Here is a 14,019-nt window from a genome sequence, read left to right as displayed (position 1 = left end):
GTCACCTCACTACAGTCACCTCACTACCCTGCTACAGTCACCTCACTACCCTGCTACAGTCACTACCCTGCTACAGTCACCCTCACACCTCACTACCCTGCTACCCCCACCCTGCTACAGTCACCCTGCTCACCACCCCTGCTACAGTCACCCCCTGCTACCCTGCTAGTCACCCTGTCACCACCCTGCTACAGTCACCTCACCACCCTGCTACAGTCACCTCACCACCCTGCTAGTCACCCTGCTACAGTCACCTCACTACCCTGCTACAGTCACCCCACCACCCTGCTACAGTCACCTCACCACCCTGCTAGTCACCCTGCTACAGTCACCTGCACTACCCTGCTACAGTCACCTCACTACCCTGCTACAGTCACCTCACCCTGCTACAGTCACCCTGCCAGTCACCTCACCACCCTGCTACAGTCATCCTGCTACAGTCAACTCGCTACCCTGCTACAGTCACCCTGCCAGTCACCTTGCTACAGTCACCTTACTACCCTGCTACAGTCACCCCTACTACAGTCACCTTCTTTCCACTGACATTCTCAGCCTCTATGGTACAGTTTTTACTGCTATCAAATCAAATTTTATTTGTCACATACACATGGTTAACAGATGTTAATGCAGGTGTAGCGAAATGCTTGTGCTTCTAGTTCCGAGAATGCAGTTATAACCAACGAGTAATCTAACCTAACAATATCACAAAACTACCTTATACACACAAGTGTAAAGGGATGAAGTCACCTCACTACCCTGTCAATATGTACATAAAGATATATGAATGAGTGATGGTACAGAGCGGCATAGGCAAGATACAGTAGATAGTATAGAGTACAGTATATACATATGAGATGAGTAATGTAGGGTATGTAAACATTATATAAAGTAGCATTGTTTAAATTGGCTAGTGATTCAGTTACCACCAAGATGCAGTAGATGGAAGAGCTACAGTACAGTATATACAGTATGAGATGAGTAATGTCAGGCTGTCAAAAGTTCTGTGCAACTGCTCCTACCTTGCTAGCGCCTCATTTACTGTGAACACTGAGGCTGTACCTGCTTTAAGTTACAGTTTTACTGTGAACACTGAGGCTGTACCCACTTTACAGTTACAGTTTTACTGTGAACACTGAGGCTGTACCCACTTTAAGTTACAGTTTTACTGTGAACACTGAGGCTGTACCCACTAAGTTACAGTTTTACTGTGAACACTGAGGCTGTACCCACTTTAAGTTACAGTTTTACTGTGAACACTGAGGCTGTACCCACTTTAAGTTACAGTTTTATTGTGAACACTGAGGCTGTACCTGCTTTAAGTTACAGTTTTACTGTGAACACTGAGGCTGTACCCACTTTAAGTTACAGTTTTACTGTGAACACTGAGGCTGTACCCACTAAGTTACAGTTTTATTGTGAACACTGAGGCTCTACCAACTTTAAGTTAGTTTTACTGTGAACACTGAGGCTCTACCTGCTTTAAGTTAGTTTTAACAGTGGCCAAGTAGGCTGCTGTGGCTATTTGACCATAATGTAGGCCTACCAGAGAGGCCTAACATCAAAAACAATGGAGAAAATGCATCCCATAATATTTTAACATGGAAATGAGCTGTTCTATCATTCAGCCTACAGTAGCAGCCAATGTGTGGTGTTCAATGCAGATCTACATTCCATTAGACTTTTGAATAACAGGCTTGACATCAGCCTGTTCATCCACTGGTCCTTCAGACAAAGAGGTGACTGAAAATGTATTGTTTGATGCAAGAAACCACTTTACCTTATAACAAATGCATTTTTATTCCTGAACATTTATTAGAGAGAATCAGTCAAATTATGCTACCCTCTGTCTATTGGCTACTTAGCTTACTCAAGCTCGTCTCAAAATACAACACTGCTCTTTACCTGACTCACTTTACAAATATCTCAAATGTATACGTTTTGTGCTCTTGTAGGAAGTAGTCACTCCCTTATTGCTGACTACAACTGATCTATACCTGGGCTAATAACTCACTAGTGTTGCATTGATTCCACAGTAAAGGGAAACGTTGATCGCCTTGGAGATGGACCTGTGGATCGTGATCGACTAGGGATGCCTTGGAGATGGACCGGTGGATCGTGAACACTAGGGATGCCAGTTTTATTGGAGATGGACCAGTGGAGTCGTGATCTCTACCCACTAGGGATGCCTTGGAGATGGACCGGTGGATCGTGATCGACTAGGGATGCCTTGGAGATGGACCAGCCAATGGTGGATCGTGATCGACTAGGGATGCCTTGGAGATGGACCCGTGGAATCAAAATCGTGATCGACTAGGGATGCCTTGGAGATGGACCAGTGGATCGTGATCGACTAGGGATGCCTTGGAGATGGACTACAACTGGGATACCTGGAATAACTCACTAGTGTTGCATTGATCGACTAGGGATGCCTTGGAGATGGACCCGTGGATCGTGATCGACTAGGGATGCCTTGGAGATGGACCCGTGGATCGTGATCGACTAGGGATGCCTTGGAGATGGACCCGTGGATCGTGATCGACTAGGGATGCCTTGGAGATGGACCCGTGGATCGTGATCGACTAGGGATGCCTTGGAGATGGACCAGTGGATCGTGATCGACTAGGGATGCCTTGGAGATGGACCAGTGGATCGTGATCGACTAGGGATGCCTTGGAGATGGACCAGTGGATCGTGATCGACTAGGGATGCCTTGGAGATGGACCGTGGATCGTGATCGACTAGGGATGCCTTGGAGATGGACCAGTGGATCGTGATCAACTAGGGATGCCTTGGAGTTGAACCAGTGGATCGTGATCGACTAGGGATGCCTGGGAGATGGACCAGTGGATCGTGATCGACTAGGGATGCCTTGGAGATGGACCAGTGGATCGTGATCGACTAGGGATGCCTGGGAGATGGACCAGTGGATCGTGATCGACTAGGGATGCCTTGGAGATGGACCAGTGGATCGTGATCGACTAGGGATGCCTTGGAGATGGACCAGTGGATCGTGATCGACTAGGGATGCCTTGGAGATGGACCAGTGGATCGCGATCGACTAGGGATGCCTTGGAGATGGACCGGTGGATAGTGATCGACCGGTTGGTGACCACTGCCTGGAAAGTTGAGTTAAGTTTAATCTCGTGCTTCTCTCTCTGTGGGCTGATATTTTTGTGTGGCAGTCCCAGTCCCAGGGAGCTGCGGCAGTCCCTGAGCTACTGCCTGCATGGGAGGTCCCTTTGCTTTATCTTGGCCCTGAGCTACTGCCTGCATGGGAGGGAATAGGGAATGTTTTTTCCCTAAACAAACGAGGGATTTCAGTAACAGCACTTTTCAGTCAGAGCAACAAGTGAGAAACAACATGGCCGAAATGATGGTGTAGCTTCAGCACAGACAGCGTGACAGACTGTGGTGTCTGTTCTCTGCAGCAGAGACGAGAGAGACAGCGTGACAGACTGTGGTGTCTGTTCTCTGCAGCAGAGAGGAGAGAGAGACAGCGTGACAGACTGTGGTGTCTGTTCTCTGCAGCAGGGAGGAGAGAGAGACAGCGTGATAGACTGTGGTGTCTGTTCTCTGCAGCAGGGAGGAGAGAGAGACAGCGTGACAGACTGTGGTGTCTGTTCTCTGCAGCAGGGAGGAGAGAGACAGCGTGACAGACTGTGGTGTCTGTTCTCTGCAGCAGAGAGGAGAGAGACAGCGTGACAGACTGTGGTGTCTGTTCTCTGCAGCAGGGAGGAGAGACAGCGTGAGACAACGTGCAGCCTGTGGTGTCTGTTCTCTGCAGTCACTGGGTGTTTTCTCTGCAGCAGGGAGGAGAGACAGCGTGACAGACTGTGGTGTCTGTTCTCTGCAGTCAGGGTTCGAGCCAAACCCACTGGCATCCAGGTCTCTGCAGTCAGGGTTCGGCCAAACCCACTGCTTTGCTAGGTAAGTCCCCCTTATCTCAGCTCACTGGTCACCATACCAACAACCACCTGTAGCATGAGCTCCAGCAGGTATATTTCACTGGTCATCCCCAAAGCCAACACTTCCATTGGCTGCCTTTCCTTCCAGTTCTCTGCTGCTAATGACTGGAACTGTTCTTGCAAAAATCACTGAAGCTGAAGTCTCATATCTCCCTCTCTTTAACTTTAAGCATCAGCTGTCAGAGCAGCTTACCGATCACTGTACCTGTACACAGCCCATCTGTAAATAGCCCACCCAACTACCTCATCCCCATATTGTTATTTTCCTCTTGCACCCCAGTATCTCTATTTGGACATCATCATCTGCAGATCTATCACTCCCATGTTAATGCTAAATTGTAATTATTTCACCTCTATGGCCTATTTATTGCCTTACCTCCCTACTCTTCTACATTTGCAAGAAAACTAGTCTGTCACTCAGAAAAAATGATGTATCAATTCAACAAATAGGCATACTATTACATGGACCGTACAGAGCATTAAATGGTATTAAATGGTAAGGCACACTGTACAAACCTGCATTCAATGTCATCCAACTTCAGCCCAACAGAGGTCACTGTACAGTCCACTGTCAGACGAGTAGCAGGCTGTAGTATCTCGTCTTGCTTTCTCTCTAATAGTGTAAAGATCTGACTCACTGTTGCTGGTCACAGTCCAGCCTCTCCTCTTCTTTCACCTTGTCCTTCTCCTATTCCTCCTGTCAGTTCTTCTCTCTACAGCACACTACACTACAGCACACTACACCAAGATCCTCAGCTTGCCTACCTGGCTGGCCCTACAAACAGTGACTTCATTGTGTCCTTTATACCAAACAGATTGCTGCTCCCCCCCTTCCTCCTGTTCTCCTCCACCCTGCCCTACAGACCTCCACATATCCTCCTGTCCTCCACCCTACAGACCTCCACATATCCTCCTGTCCTCCACCCTACAGACCTCCACATATCCTCCTGTCCTCCTCCACCCTACAGACCTCCACATATCCTCCTGTCCTCCTCCACCCTACAGACCTCCACATATCCTCCTGTCCTCCACCCTGCCCTACAGACCTCCACATATCCTCCTGTCCTCCACCCTACAGACCTCCACATATCCTCCTGTTCTCCTCCACCCTACAGACCTCCACATATCCTCCTGTTCTCCTCCACCCTCAGACCTCCACATATCCTCCTGTCCTCCAGGTACAGACCTCCACATATCCTCCTGTTCTCCTCCACCCTACAGACCTCCACATATCCTCCTGTCCTCTCCACCCTACAGACCTCCACATATCCTCCTGTCCTCCACCCTACAGACCTCCACATATCCTCCTGTCCTCCTCCACCCTACAGACCTCCACATATCCTCCTGTCCTCCTCCACCCTACAGACCTCCACATATCCTCCTGTCCTCCACCCTACAGACCTCCACATATCCTCCTGTCCTCCTCCACCCTACAGACCTCCACATATCCTCCTGTGTCCTCCACCACCCTGTCCTCCACAGACCTCCTCCACCCTACAGACCTCCACATATCCTCCTGTCCTCCTCCACCCTACAGACCTCCACATATCCTCCTGTCCTCCTCCACCCTACAGACCTCCACATATCCTCCTGTCCTCCTCCACCCTACAGACCTCCACATATCCTCCTGTCCTCCTCCACCCTACAGACCTCCACATATCCTCCTGTCCTCCTCCACCCTACAGACCTCCACATATCCTCCTGTCCTCCTCCACCCTACAGACCTCCACATATCCTCCTGTCTACAGACCTCCACATATCCTCCTGTCCTCCTCCACCCTACAGACCTCCACATATCCTCCTGTCCTCCTCCACCCTACAGACCTCCACATATCCTCCTGTCCTCCTCCACCCTACAGACCTCCACATATCCTCCTGTCCTCCTCCACCCTACAGACCTCCACATATCCTCCTGTCTCTCCACCCTACAGACCTCCACATATCCTCCTGTCCTCCTCCACCCTACAGACCTCCACATATCCTCCTGTCCTCCTCCACCCTACAGACCTCCACATATCCTCCTGTCCTCCTCCACCCTACAGACCTCCACATATCCTCCTGTCCTCCTCCACCCTACAGACCTCCACATATCCTCCTGTTCTCCTCCACCCTACAGACCTCCACATATCCTCCTGTCCTCCTCCACCCTACAGACCTCCACATATCCTCCTGTCCTCCTCCACCCTACAGACCTCCACATATCCTCCTGTCCTCCTCCACCCTACAGACCTCCACATATCCTCCTGTCCTCCTCCACCCTACAGACCTCCACATATCCTCCTGTTCTCCTCCACCCTACAGACCTCCACATATCCTCCTGTCCTCCTCCACCCTACAGACCTCCACATATCCTCCTGTCCTCCTCCACCCTACAGACCTCCACATATCCTCCTGTCCTCCTCCACCCTACAGACCTCCACATATCCTCCTGTTCTCCTCCACCCTACAGACCTCCACATATCCTCCTGTCCTCCTCCACCCTACAGACCTCCACATATCCTCCTGTCCTCCACCCTACAGACCTCCACATATCCTCCTGTCCTCCTCCACCCTACAGACCTCCACATATCCTCCTGTCCTCCTCCACCCTACAGACCTCCACATATCCTCCTGTTCTCCTCCACCCTACAGACCTCCACATATACTCCTGTTCTCCTCCACCCTACAGACCTCCACATATCCTCCTGTCCTCCTCCACCCTACAGACCTCCACATATCCTCCTGTCCTCCTCCACCCTACAGACCTCCACATATCCTCCTGTTCTCCTCCACCCTACAGACCTCCACATATCCTCCTGTCCTCCTCCCTACAGACCTCCACATATCCTCCTGTCCTCCTCCACCCTACAGACCTCCACATATCCTCCTGTTCTCCTCCACCCTACAGACCTCCACATATCCTCCTGTCCTCCTCCACCCTACAGACCTCCACATATCCTCCTGTTCTCCTCCACCCTACAGACCTCCACATATCCTCCTGTCCTCCTCCACCCTACAGACCTCCACATATCCTCCTGTCCTCCTCCACCCTACAGACCTCCACATATCCTCCTGTTCTCCTCCACCCTACAGACCTCCACATATCCTCCTGTCCTCCTCCACCCTACAGACCTCCACATATCCTCCTGTTCTCCTCCACCCTACAGACCTCCACATATCCTCCTGTTCTCCTCCACCCTACAGACCTCCACATATCCTCCTGTTCTCCTCCACCCTACAGACCTCCACATATCCTCCTGTCCTCCTCCACCCTACAGACCTCCACATATCCTCCTGTTCTCCTCCACCCTACAGACCTCCACATATCCTCCTGTTCTCCTCCACCCTACAGACCTCCACATATCCTCCTGTCCTCCTCCACCCTACAGACCTCCACATATCCTCCTGTAAAAACAGTAGAATCCGTACCAGACTGACTTTCACTAGCAACCGGTCAGAGCAGGATGTTAGTAAGACTGTGGTAACTTACTGATCAGAGGTGTTCCTCACCAGTCACTGCTCTGTCACCGTGAGCGATTCTACTGTGGCATCACATATTCCTCCAGACATGGGCCAAGTCCACTGACACATCTGAGATGACTCTACAGTGGATACGTCCTCTGAGACACATATCTGAGATGACTCTGCAGTAGATACTAGTTGTTATACTGTCCTCTGAGACACATATCTGAGATGACTCTGCAGTAGATACGTCCTCTGAGACACATATCTGAGATGACTCTGCAGTAGATACTAGTTGTTATACTGTCCTCTGAGACACATATCTGAGATGACTCTGCAGTAGATACTAGTTGTTATACTGTCCTCTGAGACACATATCTGAGATGACTCTGCAGTAGATACTAGTTGTTATACTGTCCTCTGAGACACATATCTGAGATGACTCTGCAGTAGATACGTCCTCTGAGACACATATCTGAGATGACTCTGCAGTAGATACTAGTTGTTATACTGTCCTCTGAGACACATATCTGAGATGACTCTGCAGTAGATACTAGTTGTTATACTGTCCTCTGAGACACATATCTGAGATGACTCTGCAGTAGATACTAGTTGTTATACTGTCCTCTGAGACACATATCTGAGATGACTCTGCAGTAGATACTAGTTGTTATACTGTCCTCTGAGACACATATCTGAGATGACTCTGCAGTAGATACTAGTTGTTATACTGTCCTCTGAGACACATATCTGAGATGACTCTGCAGTAGATACTAGTTGTTATACTGTCCTCTGAGACACATATCTGAGATGACTCTGCAGTAGATACTAGTTGTTATACTGTCCTCTGAGACACATATCTGAGATGACTCTGCAGTAGATACTAGTTGTTATACTGTCCTCTGAGACACATATCTGAGATGACTCTGCAGTAGATACTAGTTGTTATACTGTCCTCTGAGACACATATCTGAGATGACTCTGCAGTAGATACTAGTTGTTATACTGTCCTCTGAGACACATATCTGAGATGACTCTGCAGTAGATACTAGTTGTTATACTGTCCTCTGAGACACATATCTGAGATGACTCTGCAGTAGATACGTCCTCTGAGACACATATCTGAGATGACTCTGCAGTAGATACTAGTTGTTATACTGTCCTCTGAGACACATATCTGAGATGACTCTGCAGTAGATACGTCCTCTGAGACACATATCTGAGATGACTCTGCAGTAGATACTAGTTGTTATACTGTCCTCTGAGACACATATCTGAGATGACTCTGCAGTAGATACGTCCTCTGAGACACATATCTGAGATGACTCTGCAGTAGATACTAGTTGTTATACTGTCCTCTGAGACACATATCTGAGATGACTCTGCAGTAGATACTAGTTGTTATACTGTCCTCTGAGACACATATCTGAGATGACTCTGCAGTAGATACTAGTTGTTATACTGTCCTCTGAGACACATATCTGAGATGACTCTGCAGTAGATACTAGTTGTTATACTGTCCTCTGAGACACATATCTGAGATGACTCTGCAGTAGATACTAGTTGTTATACTGTCCTCTGAGACACATATCTGAGATGACTCTGCAGTAGATACGTTGTTATACCTCTGAGACACATATCTGAGATGACTCTGCAGTAGATACTAGTTGTTATACTGTCCTCTGAGACACATATCTGAGATGACTCTGCAGTAGATACGTCCTCTGAGACACATATCTGAGATGACTCTGCAGTAGATACTAGTTGTTATACTGTCCTCTGAGACACATATCTGAGATGACTCTGCAGTAGATACTAGTTGTTAAACTGTCCTCTGAGACACATAGATGACTGAGTAGATGACTCTGTCCTCTGAGACACATATCTGATGACTCTGCAGTTACTGTCCTCTGAGACACATATCTGAGATGACTCTGCAGTAGATACTAGTTGTTATACTGTCCTCTGAGACACATATCTGAGATGACTCTGCAGTAGATACTAGTTGTTATACTGTCCTCTGAGACACATATCTGAGATGACTCTGCAGTAGATACTAGTTGTTATACTGTCCTCTGAGACACATATCTGAGATCACTCTGCAGTAGATACAGTTGTTAAACTGTCCTCTGAGACATCTTTGAGAACAGAGATCACTGACCTAAACAGCTTCTGGACATGAGAACAGATCACTGACCTAAACAGCTTCTGGACATGAGAACAGAGATCACTGACCTAGACAGCTTCTGGACATGAGAACAGAGATCACTGACCTAAACAGCTTCTTCATGAGAACAGGGGGCACTGATTGAGCAGAGCCCTACCTTATGAAAACCCAAATCTCTCATTTGGAAGCTAAAATTACATTTAATCTCTTCACCAATAATTTCATATTCAAACATTTCAATTGAACAACAGTTCCATGTGAATCCGATAACTACAATGTGCAGACTTTCCACTGTAGAGTTTGTCATCTTATCATTGATGAGAATGTCTCAGATGACAACCGAACTGACATCATATTCATTAAGTACCAACGCATATGTTCAATTGGTCGGATTACCAGAATATAGTTCATTTCCCCCCACCCTCTGATGTTCCCAGAATCTGTGTGTTAACCAAGGGGTTTTCAAATGTAACCTCAGTAGGGCAAAGAGAGGAAAAGGGGGGGAGGGGGGTATTCATGACTGTCATAAACCTACCCCCAAGGCCAACGTCATGACAGGACCAACACTTTACATGTTGAGTTTATATTTTTGTTCAGTGTATCTACCCACTGAAGACCTGTAAACACACAGAGAGACAGACAGAGAGACAGAGAGACAGAGAGAGAGAGAGAGACAGAGAGAGAGAGAGAGAGAGAGAGAGAGAGAGAGAGAGAGAGAGAGAGAGAAAGAGAGAAAGGGGGAGATGTAGCATCTATCTACCCACTGAAGAGGCTCAGCATCAACGCCACACAGAAGGAAGGAAGCAGCCAACTGTCCTCTGGTCTGCATTCAGGACATATGAGTCACTATAATGTGTTCTCATCTATGAAAAATGACTCATACATCAGCATAGTTCCTCAACCTCTCACAACAACCCCCAGCCCCTAAACGTCTCACAACAACCCCCCCATCTCCTCACAACAACCTCCCATCTCCTCACAACAACCTCCCATCTCCTCACAACAACCTCCCATCTCCTCACAACAACCTCCCATCTCCTCAACCGCCCATCACAACAACCCCCATCTCCTCAGCCCCCATCAACCTCTCCTCACAACAACCTCCCACCTCCTCACAACAACCTCCCACCTCCTCACAACAACCTCTCCACAACAACCTCCCATCTCCTCACAACAACCTCCCACCTCCTCTCCTCACAACAACCTCCCACCTCCTCACAACAACCTCCCTCACCTCCCATCTCCTCACAACAACCTCCCACCTCCTCACAACAACCTCCCACCTCCTCACAACAACCTCCCACCTCCTCACAACAACCTCCCACCTCCTCACAACAACCTCCCACCTCCTCACAACAACCTCCCACCTCCTCACAACAACCTCCCACCTCCTCCCAACAACCTCCCACCTCCTCACAACAACCTCCCACCTCCTCCCACCTCCTCACAACAACCTCCCACCTCCTCACAACAACCTCCCACCTCCTCACAACAACCTCCCACCTCCTCACAACAACCTCCCACCTCCTCACAACAACCTCCCACCTCCTCACAACAACCTCCCACCTCCTCACAACAACCTCCCACCTCCTCACAACAACCTCCCACCTCCTCACAACAACCTCCCACCTCCTCACAACAACCTCCCCTCCTCACCTCCTCCCACAACAACCTCCCACCTCCTCACAACAACCTCCCACCTCCTCACAACAACCTCCCACCTCCTCACAACAACCTCCCACCTCCTCACAACAACCTCCCACCTCCTCACAACAACCTCCCACCTCCTCACAACAACCTCCCACCTCCTCACAACAACCTCCCACCTCCTCACAACAACCTCCCACCTCCTCACAACAACCTCCCACCTCCTCACAACAACCTCCCACCTCCTCACACAACAACCTCCCACCTCCTCACAACAACCTCCCACCTCCTCACAACAACCTCCCACCTCCTCACAACAACCTCCCACCTCCTCACAACAACCTCCCACCTCCTCCCCACCTCCTCACAACAACCTCCCACCTCCTCACAACAACCTCCCATCTCCTCACAACAACCTCCCACCTCCTCACAACAACCTCCCACCTCCTCACAACAACCTCCCACCTCCTCACAACAACCTCCCATCTCCTCACAACAACCTCCCACCTCCTCACAACAACCCCCATCTCCTCACAACAACCTCCCATCTCCTCACAACAACCCCCATCTCCTCACAACAACCCCCATCTCCTCACAACAACCTCCCATCAACACACTGTCCCTCCTCTCCTTCCTGTCTCTGAAACACACTGTCCCTCCTCTCCTTCCTGTCTCTGAAACACACCGTCCCCTCCTCTCCTCTCCTTCCTGTCTCTGAAACACACTGTCCCTCCTCTCCTTCCTGTCTCTGAAACACACTGTCCCTACTCTCCTTCCTGTCTCTGAAACACACTGTCCCTCCTCTCCTTCCTGTCTCTGAAACACACTGTCCCTCCTCTCCTGTCTCTGAAACAAACTAATGATCCACCTTAATAGTCATATTAAAGCTGCATCCTGATACAGCCGACCCACTGAACTGATAAAGCAGACCCACTGATACAGCCGACATACTGAACAGATACAGCCAAACCACTGATACAGCCAAACCACTGAACTGATACAGCCGACCCACTGATACAGCCGACCCACTGATATTCAACCGTTGATCTTCACTGTCAAAGAAGAGCAACTAAACAGACAGGTCTTTCTCCAGAGATTCCTAGGAGAATTCCTCCAACTAAACAGACAGGTCTTTCTGCAGAGACTCCTGGGAGAATTCCTCCAACTAAACAGACAGGTCTTTCTGCAGAGACTCCTGGGAGAATTCCTCCAACGAAACAGACAGGTCTTTCTCCAGAGACTCCTGGGAGAATTCCTCCAACTAAACAGACAGGTCTTTCTGCAGAGACTCCTGGGAGAATTCCTCCAACGAAACAGACAGGTCTTTCTCCAGAGACTCCTAGGAGAATTCCTCCAACTAAACAGACAGGTCTTTCTGCAGAGACTCCTGGGAGAATTCCTCCAACTAAACAGACAGGTCTTTCTCCAGAGACTCCTGGGAGAATTCCTCCAACTAAACAGACAGGTCTTTCTCCAGAGACTCCTAGGAGAATTCCTCCAACTAAACAGACAGGTCTTTCTGCAGAGACTCCTGGGAGAATTCCTCCAACTAAACAGACAGGTCTTTCTGCAGAGACTCCTAGGAGAATTCCTCCAACTAAACAGACAGGTCTTTCTCCAGAGACTCCTGGGAGAATTCCTCCAACTAAACAGACAGGTCTTTCTCCAGAGACTCCTAGAAAATTCCTCCAACTAAACAGACAGGTCTTTCTGCAGAGACTCCTGGGAGAATTCCTCCAACTAAACAGACAGGTCTTTCTCCAGAGACTCCTAGGAGAATTCCTCCAACTAAACAGACAGGTCTTTCTCCAGAGACTCCTAGGAGAATTCCTCCAACTAAACAGACAGGTCTTTCTCCAGAGACTCCTGGGAGAATTCCTCCAACTAAACAGACAGGTCTTTCTCCAGAGACTCCTATGAGAATTCCTCAAACTAAACAGACAGGTCTTTCTCCAGAGACTCCTAGGAGAATTCCTCCAACGAAACAGACAGGTCTTTCTCCAGAGACTCCTGGGAGAATTCCTCCAACTAAACAGACAGGTCTTTCTCCAGAGACTCCTGGGTGAATTCCTCCATAATATCAGATTGGCGGAGCAGGAAATGACACCATAATGGAATGAGGATCACCAGAACTTTCAGTTGACCGTGTCACCGACGAGCCAGTGACCACAGATATGTAATCATGGGTGTACGGGTGTGTGTCCACTGACCTGGTAGGGCTGGTATGCTCCGTGGTCAGACAGGAAGTCCAGTTGTCTGTCAGAGAAGAATTCTACAGCCGTGATGGAACCCAGAGTAGCCTTCCCCACCAGAGGTCTGAACGTCTGAAACAACAAAAACACCGTTAGAGCCTTCAACATCTTCTCTTTTCCAACTCTCTTCTGTACAAATAATTCCCACGTGTTTCCTAGAGGGTGGAGGGAAAACAGGCAGAATCTCACCAGCACTGAAGGTCTGAAACATTATTTAAAACATTTAGTCAGGGGAAAACAATTAACAACTGTTTGGAGGGAGGAATAATAATGATAATGATTTTAATAATGATAATAATAAATAATAATATGTTGATAATGATGTTGATAATAATGATTATGATGATGATTTTATTAATGATAATAATAAATAATAATATGTTGATAATGATGTTGATAATAATGATTATGATGATGATTTTAATAATGATAATAATAAATAATAATATGTTGATAATGATGTTGATAATAATGATTATGATGATGATTTTAATAATGATAATAATACATAATAATATGTTGATAATGATGTTGATAATGATTTTAA

The 14,019-nt window shown here is 48.2% G+C and overlaps 1 protein-coding gene across 1 annotated transcript in view; it reads right to left on the bottom strand.

Annotated features, from left to right (window-relative positions):
- Positions 1–13,694, bottom strand: part of LOC121838826 (probable JmjC domain-containing histone demethylation protein 2C) — a 98,976-nt gene extending 85,282 nt beyond the window's left edge. The window contains 1 exon segment of the mRNA XM_042314453.1: positions 13,431–13,694. Within this exon segment, the coding sequence (XP_042170387.1) occupies positions 13,431–13,580 (150 nt within the window). The 5' untranslated portion in view covers positions 13,581–13,694.
- Between the last annotated feature and the right edge of the window lie 325 nt (positions 13,695–14,019).

The sequence above is a fragment of the Oncorhynchus tshawytscha genome, unplaced genomic scaffold (genome assembly GCF_018296145.1).
Source record: "Oncorhynchus tshawytscha isolate Ot180627B unplaced genomic scaffold, Otsh_v2.0 Un_contig_6536_pilon_pilon, whole genome shotgun sequence".
Taxonomy (NCBI): Eukaryota; Metazoa; Chordata; class Actinopteri; order Salmoniformes; family Salmonidae; genus Oncorhynchus; species Oncorhynchus tshawytscha.
The sequence above is the reverse complement of the archived record's forward strand: the minus strand, read 5'-3'. Positions and strand labels throughout refer to the sequence as shown.